The 27,137-nt window shown below is 36.1% G+C and overlaps 1 protein-coding gene and 1 non-coding gene across 2 annotated transcripts in view; both read left to right on the top strand.

Annotated features, from left to right (window-relative positions):
• Positions 1-27,137, top strand: part of LOC111568731 (FA complementation group A) — a 38,055-nt gene that overhangs the window by 7,074 nt on the left and 3,844 nt on the right. Inside the window, exons 8-41 of the mRNA XM_023270517.3 lie at positions 366-476; positions 626-779; positions 3,755-3,867; positions 5,108-5,184; positions 5,758-5,899; positions 7,214-7,347; positions 7,437-7,547; positions 7,745-7,840; positions 8,989-9,042; positions 10,452-10,540; positions 12,343-12,403; positions 13,038-13,087; positions 13,235-13,305; positions 13,827-13,925; positions 14,430-14,563; positions 14,648-14,718; positions 14,994-15,093; positions 15,211-15,386; positions 15,885-15,981; positions 16,615-16,788; positions 17,703-17,776; positions 17,861-17,989; positions 19,508-19,586; positions 19,874-20,031; positions 21,126-21,231; positions 21,316-21,375; positions 21,470-21,574; positions 22,848-22,963; positions 23,193-23,349; positions 24,217-24,279; positions 24,797-24,890; positions 24,976-25,051; positions 26,327-26,468; positions 26,549-26,647. Of these exons, the coding sequence (XP_023126285.2) occupies positions 366-476; positions 626-779; positions 3,755-3,867; positions 5,108-5,184; positions 5,758-5,899; positions 7,214-7,347; positions 7,437-7,547; positions 7,745-7,840; positions 8,989-9,042; positions 10,452-10,540; positions 12,343-12,403; positions 13,038-13,087; positions 13,235-13,305; positions 13,827-13,925; positions 14,430-14,563; positions 14,648-14,718; positions 14,994-15,093; positions 15,211-15,386; positions 15,885-15,981; positions 16,615-16,788; positions 17,703-17,776; positions 17,861-17,989; positions 19,508-19,586; positions 19,874-20,031; positions 21,126-21,231; positions 21,316-21,375; positions 21,470-21,574; positions 22,848-22,963; positions 23,193-23,349; positions 24,217-24,279; positions 24,797-24,890; positions 24,976-25,051; positions 26,327-26,468; positions 26,549-26,647 (3,572 nt within the window). The remainder of the gene's footprint in view (positions 1-365; positions 477-625; positions 780-3,754; positions 3,868-5,107; positions 5,185-5,757; positions 5,900-7,213; positions 7,348-7,436; positions 7,548-7,744; positions 7,841-8,988; positions 9,043-10,451; positions 10,541-12,342; positions 12,404-13,037; positions 13,088-13,234; positions 13,306-13,826; positions 13,926-14,429; positions 14,564-14,647; positions 14,719-14,993; positions 15,094-15,210; positions 15,387-15,884; positions 15,982-16,614; positions 16,789-17,702; positions 17,777-17,860; positions 17,990-19,507; positions 19,587-19,873; positions 20,032-21,125; positions 21,232-21,315; positions 21,376-21,469; positions 21,575-22,847; positions 22,964-23,192; positions 23,350-24,216; positions 24,280-24,796; positions 24,891-24,975; positions 25,052-26,326; positions 26,469-26,548; positions 26,648-27,137) is intronic.
• Positions 9,334-9,406, top strand: trnaf-gaa (transfer RNA phenylalanine (anticodon GAA)). Its single transcript has one exon. It is a non-coding gene; the product is annotated as a tRNA-Phe (tRNA).

Here is a 27,137-nt window from a genome sequence, read left to right as displayed (position 1 = left end):
TACAGTTATATATATCTCTATAATTTAGTCAGCATTTTTAATTTCTTTGAGTGTAATAAATATTAATTATTTAAAGAAATTAACAATGCACTATACACAATATAATGATTGTTGTTGCTGTTATTAATATTATTCTTTAATCTGAGGCCTTAATAACATCAACATTAATAATGATAATAATAATAGTTATTATTATTACTATTGATTAATCCATTTAAGCAAAAAAAAACATTATATTATTTATTTTTTGCTCAGCCTTTGTAATTTCTCTGAGTGTAATTTATGCACATATTTTCAGACTGCATTAATGTTTTCATGTTATCCGTGTTGAGGTTGATGCTAACAGAAGTTTATCTGTTTTCCAGCGCTGGTCGGCGTTTTGGTCGGATCAGGATTTGAGCGAAGCGACGATCCGGCGGCTGCGGAACGAAGGATTTCACCGATCTGCTGCTCGGTGCTCGACGACATGCTCTTCTGTGAGTCTCCACGTTCTACTTCCACCGTCCTGCATGGATGAAATATTTACTCTGACTCACACCTCTGGACCCTGGAAGCTGCTTTCTGCTGCTTCGACTTTCCTTTTCTCACCTGCTTTTTAACATTTTATAGTTTTTCTGTTCTTCAGGGCTTCTGGACGCTGTGGACACAAAGCTGCTGTCGCCTGGACCTGGACCTGGACCTGGACCTGGACCTGGAGCTGGACCTGGAGCTGGACCTGGAGCTGGACCTGGAGCTGGACCTGGAGCTGGACCTGGAGCTGGACCTGGAGCTGAGCTGTGGTTTGTTTTTTATTTGTCTTATTATTCTAAATGTAGTCAGATTTTCAACCGACTATAAACTGAATTTTAAGCTGTATTCTTCTGCAGTTTTTAACAATCAGATGCACCGAAAAACAAACACTGGCCCAGAGTATCAACTACATATTTAGTCAAATTTGAGTTATAGTCTCTCTGACTTGACTGTGTTTAGTGTAACTTTGAATGCATCGTCCTAACAGTGAAGCACGGAGGTGGAAATGTGAAGAAACAAGGTGTTGGAGAGATTACATTTATAGATGCACCATGAATGTCTATAAATAAACCTAAATACTGGCTGATAAGATAAGTCCACGTCTGCAGAAGCTTGAAGAAGCAGCATGAGAACCATCTAAAGGTGTCAAACATGCGGCCCGCGGGCCACAACCGGTCTTCCAGAGGGTCCAATCCGGCCCACGGGACGACTTTCTAAAGAGTAAAATGCAAATTTCAAATTTGTAAAACTAGAAATTTAAAGTAATTTCTAAACCATGACAAATTGTTTTGATCATAAAGTAAAATACTAGATTGTTCTTTTGTCATTTTGTGTCTCATTTTTGTAATATTTTTTCTTGTTTTTGCTGTTTTTTTTGTCTGACTTTTGTTGTTTTGTTTCTCATTTTTGTTGTTTTGTGTTTCCTTTTTGTCTCATTTGTGTTTTTTGTCTTATGTTTGTCATTTTGTGTTTCGCTTTATTCATTGTTTTGTGTATCACTTTGTGATTTTTTTTTGTCTTGCTTGTGTTTGTCTATTTTTTTTGCCATAATGTGGCTCATTTTTGTAATATTTTGTCTTGTTTTTGCTGTTTTTTGTCTTTTTTTTTGTCTGACTTTTGTCGTTTTGATCATACAGTAAAATACTCAATCATTCAGTTCCAGATAGCTGTGACTAAATGTTGTGTTCCTTTGTAGACACTCTGTGATCTGGAAGTTGTAATGTGGAAATGATAAACTGAGGCTGAATGTTGTTGCAATTTAATTTATTTTTCTTAAGAAATTTCACGTTGTTCATAGTGTTTTGTAAAAAGATAATTCCTTAAATGTCAACATTTTCAGAATGCACTTTTTTACACTAAAACAAAGGCAACACTAGCAGTTGTGGTTATTTGTTATTTCTAGGTTATTATACTGTAATTTAACTGGTCACTTGAGATCAAATTGGGCTGAATGTGGAACTAACCTGAACGAAGATGAGTTTAACATCCCTGCTCTAAAGTATAAAATCATAAATCTGTTTCTCAAAAACAAAAAAAAGTGGGAACTGTGACCTGGACGAGTATGTGGCATGACTTGAATTCAGTAGAACATGTTTGGTGTATTTTAACTGTCCTGTTACCTTCATATACCGGCACCAAAAAATATTGTTTCCTTTTCTGAAAAAAAAAGAAAAAATTCAGCAAAATTTCCCCAAATTGCTGAAAATTTGCAAAACCTTTAGGAAGAAAATTGTAATAATTCCATAAAAGTTTTACTTTTAAAAAAATCCCCAAAATTTGGCAAGAAAATTCTTGTAAATATTTTCAAAACATGAATAAAAATCTTGTCAAAAAATCCTAAAAATATCTAAAGTGATTACATATGCAGTATATCAGTAAAACTTCCTATAATTTCTTTAAGAACATTCTCAAAAAAAAAAATCAACCAAAATCCGGTGAATTTTACTGGATTTTGGTTGATTTTTTTGAGGATGTTCTTTAAGAAACATTTTTTTTTTGACATTTCTTTTTTGCCACCAAAAAATGTTGAAAATGTGGATGATAAAAATATTTTTTTTTCCACATTTGAAGCTTTAAAATGGGTCAATTTTACCCACTGGACGACACGAGGGTGAAATATAAAAGAACTCAGTTTGTTGGTGGATCCTGAAGAACATCATCCAAAGGTCGTAGTTTTTAGCTGTTGTGTTGCTTCTGCATGGTTTCTGTGGCCTAAACCAATAAAACATTCCCTCCTGCTGTGATAGATGAGTTAGATGAAGCCTCCAAGATGTTTTTTTCTACCTGTCTGGCAGCTTCACCACATTTTCTTTCTGAGTGCTTTAATCCAGCTGGGCTGCGGCTGGCTGAATGATTTTTTCTGTTCTGTAAACTCCTAAAATTCCTGACGCTTTTCTGGTCCTGAAAAGGCTGAAGCGGTGCACCTGGCATCTCCGATCGCACCGTGTTCGCTTGAATCGGCGTAACCGTCTGCATCCTTCACAGCTCTGAGTCACAGCCTGCAGCAGAAAACTGCTCATTTAGACCTGGAGTCGGTCCAGGAGAGCAGAAAAGCTGTCGTCTCTCAGTCTCAGAGACGTGATTTAAAAAGCTTCCAGTGTTGCTGTGTTCTTAACCCTCGTGTCGTCCTGCGGGTCAAAATTGACCCGTTTTAAAGTTTGAAAATGTGGAGAAAAAAATATATTTTCACAGTGAAACTTCTGATGTCCACATTTTCAACATTTTGGGGAAATTCTTGAACCTTTTTTGGTGGAAAAAATTGTTAAAAATGTTTCTTAAGAACATTCACATAAAAATCAACCAAAATCCAGTGAATTTCACTGGATTTTGGTTGATTTTTTTGTGAATGTTCTTAAAGAAAATGTTAGTTCTACTGATATATATGGAATCACTTTAGATATTTTTAGGATTTTTTTTGAAGAGTTTTGCACATTTTTTGAAAATATTGACAAGAATTTTCTTGCCAAATTTGTGGATTTTTAAAAAAAAACAAAAAAAAACAAAACATTTAAGGGAAACTTTTAAGGAATTATTGGAATTTTCTTCCTGAAGGTTTTGCAAATTTTCAGAAATGTGGGGATTTTTTTTTGCTGAATTTTTGGATTTTTTTCAGACAAGGAAACAATATTTTTTGGTGCCTGTAAATGCAGACAACAGGAGGGTTAAATATGGTTATCCCTTTAGAACTGACGAGATGTATAATAGATGTCTTTGTTCTCACTCTTCTGCCCTGTTGTTCCTGCAGGATTCAGATATTCGATGCTTCCCTGTGTGGAGTTTCAGCCTCAGCAGAAGCCCTCCAGTGTTTCTTCACTCACTCCCTCACCCAGACTCTCACCTACAAGCCTCGACTAACGGGTAAAACTCAATTTACAGGCCACATGTCATCATTTTTAACCTGAAAATGTACTTCAATCTCAGTCATTTGGTGAGAAAATTCTGTTTCATGAAGACCGGGGTGTTTAACGGTCTTGAAAAGTTGGCCCGAAATTTCTCAAAATCTGTCCAGAGTGACAAAAATATGCAAAAGTGACTTTAAAATTGTTCAAAATGACATCAAAATTGTTCAAAATGACATCAAAATTGTTCAAAAAACATTTTTAAATTTTTGAAAATGTCACAAATGACTCAAATTTTTTTCTAAATGACCTGAAAGTCATCAAAATTAAATGAAAATCATCCCCAAATTTGTCCAAAATTATAAAAGTCTTTCAAAAATTGTCAAAATGACATGAAGGTTGTTCAAAATCACACAAAATGGTCCTGAAATTAATCAAAATTGTCCAAAAAATGGTGAAAACCTTTCATATTGACTCAGTAGGTCCCCCAAAATGACGCAAAAATTGTCCAAAATTGGTCAAATTTGGATTGTCTTCAGATTGTGACTCCTGGTTGGATGTAAAACTGATCTAGTGTCAGTTTTTAGCAGAACTTACATGTGTTTTTTGTCAAAAATTGGTCAAATATCATGAAAGTTGTCTGAAATTACAAATAAAACTGTCCCAAGATTCTCAAAATTTGTCCAAGATGATGCACAGATTGTTCAAAATGAACTGAAAGTTGTGAAACTTCATCAGTACAGCAGAGAACAAATTTCCTGTAATTTTGGATAATTTATGAGTCATTTTGCACACATTTTGAGTCAGTTTGGATCATTTCTGGGTAATTTTGGGTGAATTCTGACTCATTTGGGACAATTTTCTTGTCATTTTCAACAACTTTCATCTCAACTTGGATCTTTTCTCATCATTTTGGATCATTTTTGTGTCTTTGGGATCATTTTCAAGCCATTTAGGACAATTTTCATGTCATTCTGAAACAATTTTTTTCTAATTATGGATCATTTTCAAGTAATTTTGGACAATTTTAATGTCATTCTGGTTGAACTGAAAACTGATGGTTGTCAGTTTCTACCAGAACTCAAATGTGTTTTTCCTCCTAAATGTCATGGTTCTATCTGCTGGACTGATGAAGTTCTGAGGCTCAGAAATGATGGAAAAAGTCCATCAAAAACTGATAAATCTGGACCCACCTCTATGGAAACATTCTGAAGGTAGAACTCTGATCATTAATAATAATTAGTTTAAACTCTCTTCAGTGTCGGACGCCGTCTCTCAGCAGAACCAGTGGATTTTCTCCAAAGCCGACCGTCTGCTGACGTCTCTGTACAGAAAGGTAGAAGTTTAATCCATGCTGACAGTTTGTTCTCACACATTATAATTACATTTATGTATGACTATATATAAATCTGTATATTAAACTGATATCTTGGATCTCAGTCTGTCGCTCTGCTCTGGATTTCTCCACCATCTGTGAGTTTCTGACTAACAGATGACTGTTAAATTCTCTGCTGCCTTTAAAACATCACAACTACATGAAACTGCACAGCATTTGTTCACATTATTGCTGTTTTTAAACTCTTTCTGCAGCTGTTTTTGGCCTGATTTTATATTTAAAAATATGCTGCATTTGTACAATATTATAGTTCTTAATTTTGATGAGTGAGCAGCTTTATTTACATGTAAACAAACTGTTCACACATTAGTGGCTGCAGCAAGATGTTAAGTTTAGACTGATCGATCAACATCGCATTGAGTTTATTGATTTATGTGTTTGATTTGTTTTCTTCATATTAACACTTTGGTTTTTGGTTTCACTGAGCCTAAATGAACTCAGCTGTACAGATCTGAGTTGTGTTGTTGTGTTTATGTGTTATTAAGTTGTTGTGTTGTTGTGTTTGTGTCCCAGCTGGCTGTGATGTTCAGCGTTGAGCAGCTCCTGAATCACCTGCAGCAGGTTTTAGAAACTCATGAGGTCAACTGGAAACATGTGCTGAGCTTCGTCTCCACGCTGCTGGTTTATTCCCAGTCCGCCCAGTCCAGCCTCAGAGGTAAACACTGGATGTGACTCTTTTAACCAGAACCAAGAAACACGAGCGGATTCCTCCTGTTTCAGCGTTTCAGTGTTTTAGGACAGACTTTAACACCTACTGGTCACTTTTAGCAAGAAAATCAAGGCAGCTGAGTTGGTGACGTCTTTCTTAAAACATTCTTTTATCGGACAGCATTTCCTAGTTCTTTTTTTTTTTTTTTTTAAAGCTTTTTTCCTTTAAGCTGTCTTTATTTCTTTCAGTAATATTTTTATGTCTTCTAATATTGTGTTTGTGTTAAAAGATGTTAAAAAATAAACGGCTTCACATTTGTGACAAACAGTCCAGAGTTTTTAGTTTTTTACGTAATCTAGTTGGAACAAACTGTTTATTTTTGAAGAATTTTTAAATGAGACATGTAGAATTATTATTTTTTAATTTATCTTTTTAACTGAATGTAGTTGAAGCAAGTGGTTTATTTAAAATTTTTCTGAAATGAGATGTAGAATTTTTTTGTGTTTTACAGAATCTAGTTGAAAGGAAACTATTTTTCAAGAATTTTTAAAATGAGACGTAGATTTTTTTTGTTTTTTACAGAATTTGGTTCAAGCAAACTGTTAATTTTTGGCAAATTTTTAAATGAGACATGTAGAATTTTACATTTTTTATAGGATCTAGTAGGAGCAAATGGTTTATTTTTGAATAATTTTTAAATTAGACAGAATTTTTAGTTTTTTGCACAATCTAGTTAGAGCAAACTGTTAATTTTTGTGAATTTTGTGAAACAGGGGAGAAGAGTGGGGGAACGACATGCAGCAAAGGGCCACGAGTGGGAATTGAACCCGGGTCACTGCATCAGGGACCAGCTCTGTACATGGGTCACCTGCTTAACCCGTTGAGCTATACGGGCGCCCCTATTTTAAGCTTAAATTTTGTCAAATTTTCTGACAAACCTGTTAAATTCTGATGCTTTTATGCATTTTCTGTTATATTTATTAATTGTATTACGGATTTTTCTGCATCCTCACACACTGATTGTTCTTTCTACTGTATATTTTGCACTATTGCACAATATTTTTAGTCTTCAGTGTCTTTCAGTGCTTCTGTGAGTAGTTTTTGTGCCAGAAATGTTTTATGTTTAGTGTCAGATGCTTGTTTTTGACAGTAATTTCCTGCAAATAATCATTGAATATCCATCTATATTTCATGCAGATGCTTTACTTAACTTTTAATTCAAAATCAGCAGAATAATCTTAGAATTAGCTCCAGTTTCTGCACCGGTAGACTGATTTATTCAGGGTTTTTTGTGTTTTTTTTGTTCTATTTTTCTGTCAGATCTGCTGTCCAGGCTGCTGAACTCTGCATTCGAAGGCTACGACCTGGAAAACATGATCACGGCCTTCCTGTTGGCTCGACAGGCTTCACTGGAGGGACCCGGCGTCTTCTCCTCTTACAGCGACTGGTTCAAGGTCTGCAGTCGGCTTTTCATCTCTAACTGTAGTGTCTCTCTTGTTTCACACATTTCTACTAGTCTCAGTTTCTCGTTTCGGCCTCTCAGATGTCGTTCGGTGGCGGCAGCAGCTTCCACGCCAACAGTAAGAAGTCTCTGGTGTTCCTGCTGAAGTTCCTGTCAGACCTGGTGCCCTTTGAGCCTCCGCAGTACCTCAAGGTGAATTCCACACGTCTCTGAGATGACAAAGTAGAAAATCTAACCAGCTGAAAGTAAGTCTGCTGTGAGGAATGTGAGAAACGTCCCACAGGTCATAACTACATGAGGATCCGGAACCAGAACAGCGGCTGATTTACGTTATTTTCAGTAAAGAAAACTCTGGATTCTAACAGCGGAGTGTGATTCTCACCTGGCAGGTTCACATCCTTCATCCTCCGTTCGTTCCTGTGAAACATCGCAGCCTCCTGATGGAGTACGTCTCTCTGGCCAAGACCAGGCTGGCCGACCTCAAGGTGAGAAACACGAGGACATTAAGGAATTATTTCTCCATTTAGTCCTTTGAGTAGAAAAAAAATCTGCTAAAAAATACCAGAAGAAATATGTGAAAAACGGTGGAATGCTATAATGCTGAAAAGCTGTAAAAAAAAAAATACGAAAATAACAGGAAATATCTGTAAAATAATGATATTTTTCGCTGATTTAAACACAGTTTAACAGTGTAACTTTACAGTCACAAATTGGAAAAGCATGTAAAACGATGTAAAAGTAAAAAATGACTATTCTTAAAAACAGATTTTTTTTAAAATGTGGATATCATTCACTTTTTTAAAAAAATCACAGTTAAATGAAATTATTTACCATGTGTTTCGATCCTAATTATAAATAATTTTTCCATTAAATCATGGCAAACATCTGTATAATAATAAACTTTTTTCCACGTTTTTTTTAAATTATTTATTGCTGTGCTTTCATTAATTACTTTGTATATTTTTTCATGCTTCCATATTTTTTTCTGAAATAAATAAAAATGCTATTTTTGCAAATTTAAATACTATTATTGTTATTCATTAATAATAATAATAATTTAATTACAAATTGCAGTTTGTAAAAATATGGATTTTTTTTTAATGTGGATATCATTTCCAGCTTTTTCTTGTGTTTTTGTTTAATTTTAATTCCACATTTTTATGTAAATTTATTTATTTATGTGATTTTACTTGTTATCTGTAATTTAGTTGAACAAAACAGGGAAATCTGTGAAATAATTATTCTTTTTGCTGATTGAAATACAGTAAAAAGAAAAACTGTATAATTTTATTTTCGAAAACTAATTTTTACTTTATTTCTTTACAGACCATATGTTATTTTTTTGTATTTACAGTAGTTATTTATCTTTTTTTTTTTTTTTTTTTTTTTAAAGAAATTGCAGCTTACAGCTTTGGCCTGATTTTAAATGTCAATAATTTTTCAGTATTTTTTTCTAGTTAAAGTCTGTAATATAAGAAAGCAGAGAAAATCTGTAAAGTGAAATTCACTTGTGAAAAACAGTGAGTTAAAAACAGGTTTACAAAAGGACTCCTTTTTTTTTTTTTTAACAATGTAGTGTTTGTTGATGTGAATTTGTGAACCTACAGTGTGTTCTGATGCTGTGTGTCTGCAGGAGTCAGTGGAGGACATGGGTTTATACGAGGATGTTTCTGGTGCTTCAGTGCAGGTAACAGTGACACACAGTGGCTGGTTTGGAGATTATTTTATTTTATTTTATAAATATATTTCAGATAAATTCCTGATTTTTTCAGACCTGAACATTTTTGAAAACTGTCCCCGGAGAAGTCATTTTACTGGTTGAATATCTCCAGAAATAAACCCCCCACAGCTGTGATATTTACAGAATAGTTTCCAACAGATCTAAATGATTAAATGCATCCAGCAGAGGCTTAAATTTAGTCAATGGCTTTAAAAATAGATGGAAAGCATTCAACCCAGGGTGGAATAAGGACCTCAGGCCGAAATAGCTCAGTTGGGAGAGCGTTAGACTGAAGATCTAAAGGTCCCTGGTTCGATCCCGGGTTTCGGCAGACAAGGGTGGCTTTTGCACTTTCCCCACAGTTGGATCAATAAAGGCTAACCTTATCTTATCTTAGAACCTTCCTGTAAAAGTATTTATATGTATGGATCAATTTTTCCTACTGAAGATACAGACTTTGATCGACATTTCACCAACTTTTGAGGCTCTAATGATTCAAAAATGACCTAAATCTATCTAAAATACTGAAAATTGTCCAAAATGACTTAGAATTGTCCAGAAATAACTCAAAATTCTCTGAAAGCTGTCCAGAAATGAATAATTATGGGCCCTTGAAAATTGAAAAAATTTTCGAACAATGGTGGTATTGTGTCCAGATAAAGTTCCTGTAAGTTTATATAAATAGGTGACCCATATTTCTACTAAAATACAGACTTTAGTCAACATTTCACCAACTTTTGAGGCTCTAACATTGGTAGAATTTGATTTGTGGCAAATATGACAAGACAAGGCTCCAGTTTTTAGATATTTTGACAGAATAGGGACTCATTGGTAAGAGCACAAAATATCCCCAAAAAAGATCAAATCTGCTGTTTTCTGCTGTAAGAAATTAATTTTAATACAATATAATATGGCGTCTTTTCAGAATTTACCTAAGAAAAGTACTTTTTTTCATCAGAAACACACAAAACACTATATATTATAATGGTTCTGTCTTTTATTCATGTTCATATTTATTCAACTTTGATTTTTCAAATTTTAGCTGCATATTTTCAGTGCATTCAGTCCAGAAGAAGGATGTTATTTGTGAAGTTGGGAGCCATTAATTAAATCAAATATCAGACTATATTTTACCTTGATATTACAAATATGGCAGGACTTTGGGGTGACAAAAAGAGCTGAACAACCAAAAAATTAAAGTTATTCACTCAGAATAAAAATATCTTCAGTATAAAGAAATACTGTATATTTTGCTATCATCACTGTTATTTAATTCTTCCATGCTCCAACCCGGTATTTTTATTTTCTACCTGTCTTATGGAGAAAATGTGATTAAATTCTGCGTTAATCTCCGTATAATGTTTGTGTTTGTGCAGCCTCAGTGTCAGGCCGTCCAGGACATGGAGAAAGCAGTGACTCTGTTTGAGAGCACAGGAAGGATCTCAGCTACAGTCATGGAGGCCAGGTAACCTTCACCTGAGTTTATACTCACCTGCAGCATGTTCACAGAGGGACGGGGATGATGGGAACAGACGCTCTGCCTCAAAAGGGACAATAAACTATCACAGAGATGCACAACAACCACAAACAGACAAGACACAGTGACAAAAAGGAATGGAATAGCAATAACGACAGACACGATGACAATAAACAGACACTAAACAACCACAGAGAGACACAAAGCAACTACAAAGAATAAAAAGAGACAAAATGAAAATAAAGAGACACAAATGGCCACAAAGAGAGATAGAACAACTACAAAAAGACAGAAAATGATTATACAGAGACAGAAATAAAAAAAGAAATAACAATAAAGAGACACAAAACAACCACACAGCGACACAAGTGACAACAATTCTGCACAAAATAAGCACAGAGACACAAAACAAGAATAAAAAGACACAAAACAACCACAAAGGGGCACAAAACAATAATAGCCACAAAATAATCACAAAAAGACCCAAATAATGAAGATATCCAAAACAACAACAAAAAGACACGAAATAATAAAGAGACACAAAATGACAGCAAAGGAGCACCAAACAATGATAGAGACACAAAACAACCACAAAAAGACACAAAACAATAATGAAGAGACACAAAACAACCACAAAGAAATGTAGAACCTCTACAAAAAGACAAAAAATGATTACAGAGACACAAATAGTCAAAAATTACAACAGACACAAAACAACCACAGAGACAAAACTTAAATTTCTGTCGGGATTAATAAAATAATTATCTATCTATCTATATGTCTGTCTGTCTGTCTAGCTGTCTATCTGTCTGTCTGTCTAGCTGTCTATCTATCTATCTGTCTGTCTGTCTGTCTGTCTGTCTGTCTGTCTGTCTGTCTGTCTGTCTAGCTGTCTATCTATCTGTCTGTCTAGCTGTCTATCTATCTATCTGTCTGTCTGTCTGTCTGTCTGTCTGTCTGTCTGTCTGTCTGTCTGTCTGTCTAGCTGTCTATCTGTCTGTCTGTCTAGCTGTCTATCTATCTATCTGTCTGTCTGTCTGTCTGTCTGTCTGTCTGTCTGTCTGTCTGTCTAGCTGTCTATCTGTCTGTCTGTCTAGCTGTCTATCTATCTGTCTGTCTGTCTGTCTGTCTGTCTGTCTGTCTGTCTGTCTGTCTGTCTGTCTAGCTGTCTATCTGTCTGTCTGTCTAGCTGTCTATCTATCTATCTGTCTGTCTATCTATCTATCTATCTGTCTGTCTGTCTGTCTGTCTGTCTGTCCATCATCCATCATCCATCCATCCATCCATCCATCCATCCATCCATCCATCTAAAACAGAAAACAACTACACATGAAGCAACGAAAAAAGAAGCACAAAAGTCACGCCAAAGAGACCAAAAAAAATCCAGAGACAAAATGACAATAAAGAGAGAGATAGATGGCTACAAATAACACAAAGTAACCACAAACAAGACAAAAGTTACCACACTAGGCAACCGCAGAGAGACAAAGTTTAATTTAACACAAGAAAAACTGACAAAAGTCACGACAAGGAGACACACAATGACCACAAAGAGGCTTATCTGACAATAATTAGGAACAAAACGATGATATCCAGGATCAACATGACAAAAAAAGAGACAAAAAACGACGACAAAGAGACAAAAATGATGATGAAAAGACACAAAGCAAGAGAGTTTATGTTTCCTGGTCTGTTCTCATCTCATCATCCATCCGTTAAACACGTTTATAAAAAGGAACAGAATTTGAATTTTAAAGTTAAACTAAAGACTCTGTTTTGTGTTTCCTCAGTATTTTCCGGAGGTCGTACTTCTTGACTCGGTTCCTTCCTGCTCTGCTGACTCCGAGGCTGGTGAGAACTTTAACCCTCCTGCTTCTGTAGCTTCATCTGAACCTTCTCAGCCAGAAACCTGCTTTCTGTTGCATTAATTTAACCCTCCTGTTGTCCTCATTTACAGGCACCAAAAAATGTTGTTTCCTTGTCTGAAAAAAATCCAAAAATTCAGCAAAAAAAATTCCCCACATTTCTGAAAATTTGTAAAACCTTCAGGAAGAAAATTCCAAGAATTCCTTAAAAGTTTCCCTTAAAAGTTGGATTTTAAAAAAAATCCCCCAAATTTGGCAAGAAAATTCTTGCAAATATTTTCAGAAAATGAGTAAAAATCTTCCAAAAAATCCTAAAAATATCTAAAGTGATTCCATATATATCAGTAAAACTTCTAATATTTTCTTGAAGAACATTCACATAAAAATCAACCAAAATCCAGTGAAATTCACTGATTATGTGAATGTTGTTAAGAAACATTTTTAACATTTATTTTTTCCACCAAAAAATGTTCAAAGATTTCCCAGAAATGTTGAAAATGTGGACATCAGAAGTTTCACTGTGAAAATGTATTTTTTTCTCCACATTTTCAAACTTTAAAACGGGTCAATTTTGACCCGCAGGACGACACGAGGGTTAAGTTTGTCTGTTTTATTTCCAGCTTCCTGTTAAACCCGATGCTCGGATGAGTTTCATAGAAGCTCTGAAAAAGTGAGTTTTTATCAGAAATAGTTTCATCTCCTCTCTGTAGAAGCTTCAGATACAGACTTTAGTAGTTTAAATTAAATCTGTCAAACTGTGATGTTTCTTCTTTTATTTGTGTTTTCGTTGATTATTTAGTGTTTTTTCTGTATTTAGAGCAGATAAGATTCCTGCTGCACAGTATTCATCCTATGTAGAGTCCTGCCAGAAACAGAGGCAACAGAACAGTGAGTGTTTATTATTTACATTAAAATATATATTTTAATCTTTTCTATCTGACTCTGTGTCTCTCTCTGGTGTTTTTTGACGCTCTTGCAAAACACTTGAAGGAGTTTTTCTTTCTTTCAAGACTTGATCCATGCTTATAGAGAGCTTAAATTCCTGAGATTTGGGACATTTTCTTTGAGTCATTTCAATACTTTTTCTATTTTTTTGACAATTTAATGTAATTTAGACTTTTTTTGCTATTTTTGTCAATTTTTTTGACAATTTTATGTAATTTTTGAACGATTTTTAAAATAATTTTGGGCCATTTTTCATTTGAAATTGGACACCTTTATTGTCATTTTCAACATTTTTTTAATCATTTCAATAGTTTTTTGGCGTTTTATGACAATTTAATGTATTTTTGAACCATTTTTTCCATTATTTTGGACAAATTTTGAGAAATTTGTGATATTTTTCATTTAAAATTGGACAACTTTATGATGGATGAATTCTGTTAAAGACTGCATACAAATGTTTTCAGGAAGTGCAGCGTGTTCGGACACTAAAGACGACCCTCTGGAGGTCCTGGAGGTTCAGCTGCTGGAGTTCACACAGCTGGTTGTTAGTGGAGATGAAGGAGGTGAGCAGATATTAGTGCACCAAATACAGCAACCTTTAATAACGTGTAGACGCTAATTACAGACTCATTCCATCTCAAATCATCACATTTTTGGGACAAATTCTGCTTGGAGTATTTATAAAGGATATTTGTGAAATTGTAGCCTAATAGTTTCTGAATTTTCAGGAGGATTTTTCGTTTTAAATTGCCCGTAGACCCACTTTCAGTTTTCTTTGACAGTTGACTCGCTTTTTTGCGTCGGTTGCAACCGGTTTCACTTGAGCATTAGCTTCATTTCTGAGCCCCAGATTTGCTGCTAGTGTTTGTTTAACCTGGTTCCAGTGGAGGCTTGGATTCAACATGATGCTGTTGGAAGAAAGAAGAAGTTTAGGTCTTTAAGATGCAGTAAATCTGAGTGTGTTGGACCCTTAGTTTCTTCCACAGTCTGTTCAGAAAGACTTGTTTGCACCTGAACACAGTGACTTTATATCTTCTGTTTCCATATCTGTTGTCGTGTTTCCTCAGAGATGTCGGCTCAGCTGTCCAGAATCTCTCACACTCTGAGCGTCGTCTTCCCCGGACGTCCTGATGATCTGATCAGACAAACGGTTATTAAACTCGACGTAGATGCTCCTCAGTCCTCTGAGCTCCACGTTAAAGTACGATCTGATGGAAATCTCCAGTTATTCTGCTCAATCTGTTGGCTGTGTGTATTTCAGTGTGTTTTCTTGTTTAATCTCCAGGTTGTCAACATGATCCTGAGGAACTTCTGCCAGTGTGTGTTGGACACCTCCAGAGCAAACCCTCCCAATAAGTGAATTTCTTCTTATAAATACAATAATAAACATTTTTTTGTTATTTTGTTGTTGCTACGTCTCACTTTGAAAACAAATGATGCAAAATAATGGAGGGAAATTTAGCAGCTCGTGGTCCAGATACCAAACAGTATCTAAAATAAGTAGGTTTTCTCTCTTCAGGTCTGGATAGAAAGTGATTTAAGCTACTTGTAAAGTCAACTTTACTATCAAATACACTGCAGAATAAAATCCCTTCACTTGATTAATTGTCTGTGTTTATTTGTGTCTTCAGACAAACCCGGTGGGCCTCCAGGTTCGTCGGCGCTCTGCTCGGTAACTCTCAGCTCCTCTGCTGCCTCGTCCACAGACTCTGGGAGCTTTTTCACAACCAGGTGCTGAAATCCACATTTAAACTTTATGCATCCGTCTGTCACTGATCGTTTTCATTCTAATGTTGAGGCACAACACTCAGATCAACACTCAGTTTCTCAAACGTCTTCCTTCCAAAGGCCTCGTCTCTGAGTTCTGCTCATGTTCTTGGTCTGGCCGTGTTCATGGTCCACCTTCACGCCTCCACATCAAACAATCCTCTGGTTCAGCTTCCTGCTCGGCTGGTGTCAGTTGGAGAAGCTCTCAGCTGGGCTCTGGTCTGCAGCAAAGACGCTAACATGCTCTTCTGTGTCAGGTGACGTGTTCATATTAACATCTGGGTGACTTCAAATAATGGCAATGAAAATGAGCTATAATTACTTAAAATTAGTTCAGAATGACATGAAATCTGTCCTAAATGACTCTAAAATTATCCCATAATCACAAAAATTATCCAAAATGATGAGAAAAGATCCAAGTTGACATAGAACTTGTTGAAAATGACAAGAAAATTGTCCAAAATGAGTCAGAATTCTTCCAAAATTGCCCCAAAAATGATAAATTTTATTTTATTTTATTTTTATAAATTTTTATTTTTTTTGATAAATTGACTGAAGATTTGCAGAATGACACAAAATTAGTCCAAGATGTAAAACTCTGATCATTAATAAAGTTACTGCAGATGAAGAATAAAATGATTCTGAGGAGGTTCTGGTTGGAGCCTCTGATTGATTTTCTTTTTTTTGTTTTTCCCTGGATGATTGATTTTCTGTTCTGGTTAAAGTGACTCAGCGTTGGTCTTGTTGTCGTCCAGGTTGTGTGTTGCTGCTGTGTGTTACGGGATCTGCAGGACTGAGTCACTGCCTCAACAGCAGCTGCAGGACTTCATCCCCAGCAGCATCTACAAGAAGGTAGCAGGACGGCACACTTTATTTTCTCTCACATCGGTCACTTTAAACATTCCTGCCTGTCGATACAGAAACAATGCTGGCGTTAGAACGTCTTTATGTGTTTATCACAACTAGAAATACTAAGATAAAGACAGAAATGACCCACAATGATCACTGAAATAACTTAAAACTGACAAAAGTAGTAATAAATTAAAATGTACTGAAATTGAACCCATGAAAATCAGACGTTGCTTTTGAAATGTGGTTCAACAAAGTCAGTTTAAAAAACAGACCAATGAAACTGGAGTGGACAACAATGATGGTGCCATTAATTTAGTATTAAGTTAAGGGTACCGTTATTTTTGTCCATAAATACTATAAATAAAATGTTAAAAGCACCCAAACTGCCATATTTAATAAAGGAAAAAGGACAAGTGAAATACCAGAAAATAGAGGGTAAAACCATGAAAACAAGGGTAAAAATAATACATAAATAAACTGAATATGTGAATAAATTAATTCAAGGTAAAAGACAATAAAATGAACAAATAAAACAGATTATGACATTTAAAAGTAAGTGTATAAAATGTGTTTTAAGACGTGTTTTAAAAGCTCATCATCATCGTCATCTATCTCATGTGTTTCTGTGTTCAGCTTCTGTACCTGATTCCCAGACTGCTACCTGAAACCAGGAGAACAGCTGCTGAACATCTGGAGGAGAACCTGTGGAGCAGCGTCACCGACAGCAGCAGCAGCTGGAGGGAAACAGCTGGACACATGTGGAGGAACGTCGCCTTCCAACAGCTGCAACAGAAACCAGAGTATCAGGTGAGGCTGAAACAGAGTCACTGCTGTTAATGATGTGAAATTAAAGGAGTTTTTACATGATTTTGTACCTTTACACCAAAAAACTTCTGTTCAAAGCCATTTGTTTGAATGTTTACTGATGTTATTGGACCATAAAGCCCATAAAATAGTGGACACGGAGAAGAAAATGTGAAATCAGGCTGCTTTCTTTTTTGTTCAGAGCTCATCTTTCTCACTTCAAGCAACAAAACAAGCCAATGATTGTTATTAAGCCAGTCTAAGTGGACATATCTAAGCTGGAAAGTTGGTTTCATGCACACTTATGACTTTAAAACTCCTAGACATCCTGACCAACCATTTTATTAGGTACACCTGTTCAACTGCTTGTTAACACAAATACCTAATCAGCCAATCACATGGCCGCAGCTCAGTGCATTTATTCACACAGACGTGGTCAAGACAACTGGCTGAAGTTCAAATTGAGCATCTATAATGGGGAAGAAAGGAGATTTAAGTGACTTTGAACGTGGCATGGTCCAGCCTTGAAGATGATGTTCTACAGCAGCAGAAGATCACAGCAGGTGCCACTCCTGTCAGCTAAGAACAGGAAACCACAGTTAGAATTCACACAAGCTCACCAAAACTGGACAATAGAAGATTGGAAAATCATTGGCTGGTCTGATGAGTCTCTATTTCAGCTGCAACTTTCAGATGGTCAGAGTTTGGTGTAAACAACATTAAAGCATGGATCCCTAAGATTAGAAAGGTTAGACAAAAAACAACAACAAAAAGAGATTGAAAATGACAAGAAATGAGACAAAGAGAAGAAATGAGGCAGGTTAAACCGCCTCTTTAGCTCTGAATTATTAAGCGACGACTGAATATTCTGCTCTGCAAACCTCCGAAGACAAAGAACTGTTGTTGTGTTTGTGTAGTTGTTGTTCTCAGACTGGCTGGACAACGAGCTCAGAGTCCAGAGAAGTGAAGACGTCCTGAATGATGCAGAACGGTGAGGCAGCGAACACACAGGTGCTAGTAAAACACAATAAAGATCTAATTAATATCCGATCTAAGTGTGTTTTACTCTGTGCAGTCAGGAGTATCAGCAGTGGGTTTGTTTGGAGCTTTATCTGACTAAACCTGAGGAGGAAGGAGGCTGTGGAGGAGACATGAAGAAGCTCTGCTCTCATCTCATTCATGGAATCATGGAGCTGCAGTTAAGGTGCTTCAAACTTTACCACATTTATTTCTGAAAGCTACAGCATTGTTTGATTACAAGCAGAAATTTGGCTGCTGAAAGCTTCTAAAAAAGTTGTAACTTAACACAAAGACATGATGCACATTTTCAGATTTAGCATGAATTTAATTACATGAAAACTGCACAACTTCTGGTAAAATTATTTAGATTTCTGCTTAGAAATCAAAGAAAAAATATGTTTTGAACCTATTTTTACATTTTCTCCAGTATTAAAGTCATTCACTGATGGATAATTATACATTCATAGCTAACATGCCAACAGAAACAGCCTAAAATACTAGGAGTTTTGCTGAATAAAAGTGAATCAGCTTACAGACTGAATGTAGCAGAGCTCAAACCAATGATTATTTTTCATTTTAGTTCATTAATCTGTCCATTATTTTCTCATTTGGTCAGATTTTTGGTCTTTAAAATGGCAGAAAACTGAAAAATGTTGTTTCCCAAAGACGAAAAATGTCTTAAAGAGCCTTAAAAAGAGAAGAAACCAGAAGATATTCACATTACATGTTATTTTTAATGGCACCACAATGCAAGCAAATAAAGAGGCCAATAAACAAACACCTCAGGTTGTAGCCCAAAGAAAACTCACTGACTTGATGAAAATTCTGCAAAATACACTGAATTCTGGTTCTGGTAAAAACTGCAACCAGATCAGTTTTATATCTACTCCGGGTGAGAATCAGAATGACACAAAAACTGTCCAAAATAACTTGAAAAATGACTGGAAATTTGTCCGAAATTAACCTGAATGATCCAAAATGACAGAAAATGTGTCTAAAATGACTCAAAAATTATCCAAAATGACTCAAAAATCTGTCCATGACACGAGAATGATGGAAAATGTGTTCAGATTGACACAAAAACAATCTAAAATGACTCTGAAATTATATTAGCTGATAATAACATTTCAAAAATGTGCAATATTAATATTTTCTACAGTGCAGAAGCTCAGAATGTCATGAATCAGTGCTAAAACTCTCCTCTGTCCATTTATACACAGATTAAATAATGGACTGATTGTTTAAAAACTGCAGATTAATCCTTCAAAGCTTATTTTTATTTAGATAAATCTAAGGACTGTTACTTTACATAAATGAATCTGTCACTGAGCAAATACAAATTCTGCACAGAATTTTATATATTTTTTTGGAACAAATAATTACTACAGATATGAGGAAATATACAGTTAAAAAAGACATTCAATGGAATTCTTTCATAATGTGCAAAATCTGTCTTACATAAAAGAGGCACAGCATGATATTATTTTGAATTGTTTGATTTAAATTTGGGATTTAAGAATGTATTTATCTTGACAAAAAGCTTGATTTGTGCAACTTTATGTTTTATTGTCGGTTCTGCTGTTTATATCTCCAGCTATGTGTGTTTATATCTAACCATAACACAGTAAAAACACCCAATTACATGAGTTAAACTTCCACTTTTAATGAAATAATACTTTTACTTTGGATGTGATGTCAACAGTGAGCAGAATCTGGAAAAGTTCAATCCCAGAGTGTCTGAATCTGCAGGCTGTTTGCCAGATATCCTGTCCAGATTACAGGTTGGTACAAACTGCAGTCATTGGAAACTCAAGACTGTCATGATATCCATGATCTTTACCAGAGTATATAAGAGTTTGTTCACCACTGTATCTGCTGCTAACATCTTGATACCACCCAACGCCTTCAAGGGTCTGTGAAGTTCAGGCCTCCACATGTTTGATCTGTTCAGTCTTCACCTGAAGGTCCAGCAGCACATGATGCACAACGGTCTTCATGTTTTGGCTCATTGGTGTCAACCTGAAGCCTCCCAGTGCTGTTGTGTAACCAGGATGTGATGTTTGTGCAGGAGGTTGTGTATGAGATGGAGCTGACTGACCTCCGTGGAAGCAGAGCAGATGTTTGTGACGTCCTGTTCGAGGTGGTGTTTCAGAGATTCTCCTCCTCGTCTTCACTAAACATCAGCAGTGATCTCAGCCTGCAGCGAGCTCTGCACACCTGGAACAGGTAAACTGTAGATACAGATACGGAATCTGTCCGCTGGGGCTGCTGGGAAATGGTGTCTTTATTGAGCTTCTGTCACATTTTTCTTTGCTGTCTGCTCATTTTTCACTACAATATAAAGTCCTGCAGCTTTATGGAAACTCAGAAATGTCTTCTGTCAGTAGGACACAGTTAGAATGATGGATTTATTTATTTATTTTACAAAATTTCAAAAAACAACTTGCTCCTCTGTTCACTGTTTCTGAGCCATGCTGCATTTATTTTACTGATCCAGCAGCTTTGATTTTCCTCTCAGTCTCTCTGTGGAAACACTGCCTGCAGTTCAACCTGAAAACTCTCTTAATTCTTATCACATAACTGTTGGTCACAGCTGAGTCAGTTTTGGTTTCTCAGATGGGTCAAGGAGTGTAGAATTTATTTTTCTTGCAGTATCTGGTGCAAACTCTTTATTTCTGATCATATTTTTAATGACACATTTAGTGATTTTGGTGATTTTAAGGCTACGTCTGGTTAAAATTCCTGACTGAACCTCACACATGATACATTTAAGGATTGTCAGAAAGCTGAAAATCTGATGTTGTGGAAACACTGCCTGCAGTTCAACCTAAAAACTCTGAATTTTTGTCACATCACTATGACTCACAGCTGAGTCAAACATAACTTCCCGGTTTTGCAGAGGAGGTCAGAATTTTTTGTTTTTTACAGAATCTGGTTACTGCAAACAGTTTCTTTTTGGTGAATTTTTTGAATGAGAACATGTAGAGCAAAGTGATTTTGATGAAATATTACCATTTTACCCCAATAAAACCACACATGAGACGATTTGTTGATTCTTAGAAAGTCAAAAATCTGACAATTCTTTCGTTTTTTATTGTTTCTAAATACTAAATGGTGTCATTTTGGTGGATTTTATGTGTTTGTTTGATTTTTAAAGAACCAACCAGTGAATTTTGAAGTTCAGAAGGTTAAAAGCCAGTCAAAAGACTGAATAAAGAATGATAGATTAGTTTTTCTCACTGATTATGTCTCCAAAGACAAATTTAGCCAAATCTACAGGATTATTATCCAAAAACCAACCCTCCTGTGTGTTTCTGCAGAGTTCTATTGACTCTACCGGCCGTTCTGTTGGTTAGACTGAAGGCTGAAGGAGGACGGACGACTCTGGACTGCAGCAAACTGATCCAACACGTGAACCAGCATCAGGTGAGCCGTTGCTTTTATTCCTGATCAAAAAGTGCCGTTTTTAGATCTCACCTCCTTCATTGTTTTATTTTTATGGTTCCTCAGAGGCAGCTGTGTTCTCCGGTCGGCCTGCTGTCCTGCTCCATCACCTCACACCTCCTCAGAGTGAGTCACTCCACCTAAACATTACAGCTGCTTTATTCCTGACTCTGTTCCTCTCAGCTCTGGGATGATTTTAAGCATCTTGTTTGCTTTTCAGGGGCTGCTGTGTGCCAGTTTACGATGCGGACGTCCAGGAGAAGAGTTCAACAGAACCTGGTCTCAGATCAGCATCAACTGTCCTCTGCTGCTCGTCTCCACAGTGGTACAGTCCGATCTAAGAGTCTGCTTTTCATTCAGTCCCACTAACGTTAATTCAACCAGTTTGTTCATGAAGGCTAGTAAAATCACTAATGCAGTCCGTTTGAACCCATATTTAAACATCTCCACCCTAAATCAGCCTTTCATTAGGATAAAAATCAACTATTTTAACAATATACCCTTTAAAAAAACAGACTCACAATGTATTTTTTCTGTCCTGTGCAAATATCAAACATTAGAGCAGCATATTTGGAGTACCAGGTGAAAAATGAACCACAATATGGCAAAATGCAATACCCACATTGACAGAAATGCAATTAATAAAAGTAAAATGTGTGTTAAATATGATTATTAATTAAATGTTTTGATGCTACAGAGATGCACCGTCCTTGTTTATAAGACAACAAGGAACCACAGCACACTTCTTCCAGTTCCTTATGTTTAATACAAAATTTTTGTGGAACTTTCTTGGAAATGTTGTTGTAATTTACAGTTAATTACCAGCTACTTTTCATAAATTATCAGGACGTTTTCAAGAAAATTACCTGCAAAACACAAAGAAATTATAGCAATATAAGAAATACAGCATCAGTTTCCGGGTATCTGTGGATCCATAAGAGGTTTAAGTTAGATTTAAAAAAAAAAAAAAAATTTCTCATTGACAGCTAAAAAAGGTCTTAAATTTGCCTAAAGACATGAAAAATAATGTTGTCTGTTATTCTTCAGTAGAAAACACCAGAATTAGTTATTTAAGGTTTTGTTTTAGACCTGTGACAGTTTTCATTCATGCAACTCTTCACAGTGTTATAGTAGAGCTGCAGGCATTAATGAAATGACTGTTAAACAACCATTTTAAGAATCATTTCTGTCTTAAAGTAGTCTCAATAGTCCTCATTTTTTGATTCCAGCTTCTTAAATGTGAATATTTTCTGGTCTCCTTCCTTTTCCTTGACAATAAAGGGAATACTTTTGGATTGTGGGCAGAACGGGACATTTTTTCTGCCATTTTAGAGCCCAAACAAATCGCTTAGTCCAGAAAATAACTGTTAGTTGCAGCAGTATTATATGTATTATGATATTGTGGTAATTGCAGATGTGCAAACTCTTTATAATAATAATAATAATGAGATGGCTTTAAGTCATGTCACCCACCACTAATGTGCGTTTCAGGTTGATTTTCCTTATTGGTGTCTTTGAAGTTGTAAATTATAAATGTGTGTTGATACTCGGATCTCTTATTTTGAAATGCAGAAACTTGAGTTTCTCTGTTTTTCCAGTTCCATTGGCAGCGTCTGTCTGCTGTTCTGTCGTCTTTGTGGCTTCGTCTGACTGATGGAGATTCTCTACCGGAGCAGCTGAAGCTCATCTCTGACTGTCAGAACTGGAGCTGCAGGTAAAACCTCAGAAACTACAGTCTGCTGACACCTTTCCACCTGCTGCTAGCGTCTAAAAATACTCATTAAAGCTCCCGTATCGTTCCTCTTTTCAGCAAATGAATGAAAGTTCCCAGAATGTGTCCGATTTGTCCAGGAACTCCTGGTTTTAGTGAATCTTTGTAGTAATAAAAGTGTTAAATGAGCCCTGCAGAGAGCTTTTGTTAACATGTTTATTTAACTGTGCAGTTTGGAGAAAGGCCAGATGTTGCAGACGCCTCCAGCTGCTGCTCTTCTGTCGGCCTCCAGCCTGCATCGAGTCTGGAGACGCTGTGAAGGAAACAACCGCAGCTTCAGAGCAGCTCTGAATCTACTGCGACCAGAGAGAGACACAAAGTACAAACAGGTGACAACCAACCAAACACCTGATTTTAGACAGTTCTGTGGTGAAAATTTGGACTAATTCTATATATTGTTGATTTATCAGGTGAAAATAACTGAACAAAAAACTCATATTTAAAGTTTTTGTTCAAATGTGAATGCATGAATTAAAGAAATAGAAAAATTTAACAGTAATTCTATATTTGTATGTATATATTTAATAATTCATTAGTCAGTCAACAAAAAATACATATATTTTGAAGGCAGATAAATATTTATAGTAATTTTGCCTGCCAAAACACAATCTATATTATATATTGTATATTAAATTATTAAATGTATTATATTTATGTATTAAATATTATAAATGTAATTATTAATAATAATATCCATATATAATTTGTAAAAGCAAAATATAGAAAAAATTTGCATATATGCAATATGTAAATATAATAATAAATAATAACCATATAAATAATCTATAATATATATTAAATTATTAAATATATTATATTTATTTATTAAATATTCTAAATCAAATCATTAATAATAACAATAACAATAATAATAATAATAATAATAATAATAATAATAATAATAATAATAATAATAATAATAATATGGAATCTGTAAAGGCCAAATATAGAAAAATGAGCAAAAATAACTAATTTGAGTTTGCTTCCAAACTTTTGGCCTGTAGTGTATTAAAAAAAACAATAAATATTTCAATCTTACATCGATATGTGGTTCGCCTGCATGCTAATTAAAATATTGGAGTGCTTTTTGTCCACCTCAAGGATTTATCAGAACTGTGGCTGTTTGTTTGTTCAGATGTTAAAATTATTTTGGTGCGTTTTCCATCTTTTCTATATTTACCTGCTGCTGTTTCCAGATGCTGGTTTTCCTGTTCTTCCTGTGTGTGAACGACTACCTGTCATCACTGCTGCATCCTCAGGTAACCGGCCTCCAACAGAGCATGTTCAGGATGTAAGGGCTGCTTACAGATCAGGCTGCTTACAGATCAGGCTGCTTACAGATCAGGCTGCTTACAGATCAGGCTGCTTACAGATCAGGCTGCTTACAGATCAGGCTGCTTACAGATCAGGCTGCTTACAGATCAGGCTGTAGCTCCGTTATACATTTGTTTTGAGCTCCATGATTTCTGGTGCAGTCACAGATTTTGTCCAGAGAGAGTTTGTGCAGCAATGATCTACATATTCTGCACATCTTCACTGCTGTTCTTGTACTGTAGCGGCTGCATGTTTTCGTCTCCATGCTAATGTAGGTCAGTGGGCAATTACAAAACAAATAATAACAGCAAGAAAAACCCATTCAAGTGTCTCTATCAGTGTGTGACTAGTGGTTGACGATACTTCAGACAAACCAGAGACAACAGGCGTACAAAATGCACAAAAATGCTAAATTAAACTGAGCAGTTGAAGGTCAAAGACACTCGTTTGCTGTTTCTGCAGGAGAAGAACCATGAAGAAGTCCGATGTTTCTGCACTGAGCTCCTGAATCTGCTGGTCGACTCTCCTGATTGGCTGCTCATCTTCAAACCCAACGGTTCGACGTTTATCTTCTCAGCTCACGCCTTAATCTTAACGCTGAGCTAATCGTTGACGTGCTGCATCGTCTTTATTACCTCTAGATCAAGGTGTTTATCAGTCGGTTACCATGGTGACGTCAGATGAGTTTACTCGGCTGATGCCCTGGGCTTTCTGCAGGTGAGTTTCTCCAGAAGTAGCATCACTCAGTAGACGTAGAGGTGGTTTAAAGCAGCTAAAATTACAGCCTTAACTGATGGTAAACACTCCCTGTTCATTTGTTCTTTCCCCTTTCTAAGGTCATAATGGCCTTTATACAAGCAGATGCTGCAGGAGGTTAGATAATGTCTATTCTGATGTGACTAAGCAGACTAATTGTCTCCATGTTGGTCTGTAATCTAAATCTCACCTTCTCCCAACTACAATATAAACCCAGAGAATCCTCAGAACTGATGCCTGCATGAACTGCTGCTCTGTCGGTGTCACGTCTCCTGATATCAGTAAATATTAATACCAACCTACACCACCGTTCAAACGTTTGGGGTCACTCAGACATTTCCATGTTTTCCATGAAAACTCTCACTTTTATCCATGTGCTAACATAATTGCACAAGGGTTTTCTAATCATCAGTTAGCCTTTCAACACCATTAGCTAACACAATGTAGCATTAGAACACAGGAGTGATGGTTGCTGGAAATGTTCCTCTGTACCTCTATGGAGATATTCCATTAAAAATCAGCTGTTTCCAGCTACAATAGTCATTTACCACATTAACAATGTCTATACTGGATTTATCATTCATTTAATGTTGCCTTCATTGAAAAAGCTGTTTTTTCTGTCAAAAATAAGGACATTTCTCAGTGACCCCAATCTTTTGAACAGTAGTGTATTTTACCTCTTAGTTAGTGTCAACGTAGATGCTAATTTTTTAACCTTGAAGCTGCATGTTATGTATATAAAAGAAAATAAAGAAAAGGGAAATGGGAAACAATAAACAAGCATACCTCCAGGCCTCTACTGCTATTACGATCCATACTGTCCAAAAACATCTTAAGCAGGTTTTAATAACAATTTTTGTGAAATGAAGTAATCTGTTGAACTTTGTAGTTTCTACAAACTTTTTCCACTTCAAAATGTACAAAAAATACACATGACTAATAGCATAACTCACAACTGAATTCCTCTGAGTCTCCAGTGTGTCTCTGTCTGAACTTCCACAACAAACGCTGCCACCATCAGGTCACATCTGGAAATTAGAACTCGTCCAGCACCTAATTTATTACAGATCTCTGTTCACTAAAAACACCAGAAAAACTACATTTTTTAAACTGCTTTTGACATTTTGACACCAGAAAACTGCAATAACAAGCGATTTATAAAACGTAAAACTATTTTCTGTGTCGCTTCACTTTCTGCTCTTCTTGTTTACTTTAAAACTTGCCGTCTACGTTTAGTTTGCTGCTCCACCAGAGTCGTGAGCTGCTGCAGGGAGCTCTGAGGTGTCCTGGTTTCCTCCATACTGCCGTCATCTGCTACGTCAACGTCCTGCAGCTCTTCCTGGACGGAGAAACTCCTCCGACAACCACAGAGAAGCAGGTGAGGGTGTGAATCTGTTCATGTCTGACTGATGGAAGCAACATAAAGGTAACTCTGTAATACATGAGCTGTGTTTCCAGGTGGAGCCTTCTGAGATCCTGAACCAAAGCAAACAGTTCATCCTGACGGTGATTTCACAGTCGTCTCCTGGTGCTCTCTCATCCACACAACTCAGACAAGTAAGCACAACACAACTGCAGCTACGAATAGTCTTCACTTTTGATAATAAATCTTGTTATTTTTACTAATAGAAACACCATAAATTCACTCTGTGGTCTCAGCTATGTCCCGCCCTCAGCTGAATCTGATTGGCCGTTAGATGAGTACCAGCCAATCACTGAAAGCCGTTGTTTACACAGAGAGACAGACGAGCTCATTAGCAGAGCTGAAGGTCAGATTACAGACGTTAAAGAAACTAATAAACATCACAATCTCCCAGAAACTTTCCTAGTTTCCCTGTTTTAAATAAAAATACACAAATAATTCACTAGTTGGTGTCAGTGCAGCAGGAACTCATCATGTACGTTTTAAAGACGTAGTCTTTATTATCTTTTTTGTTAGCTTTGTTGTAATTTAGTCTTCCATGAGCTGCTGTAGAATGGAAATGTCCCCAGTAAGGGATTTATAAAGTTTAGTTTTTGTTGTTTTGGAGACTGTTTAGGGGTAATC

Source organism: Amphiprion ocellaris, chromosome 3, assembly GCF_022539595.1.
Source record: "Amphiprion ocellaris isolate individual 3 ecotype Okinawa chromosome 3, ASM2253959v1, whole genome shotgun sequence".
Lineage (NCBI taxonomy): Eukaryota > Metazoa > Chordata > Actinopteri > Pomacentridae > Amphiprion > Amphiprion ocellaris.
Note: the sequence above shows the minus strand (reverse complement) of the source record. Positions and strands in the feature narration are given on the sequence as shown.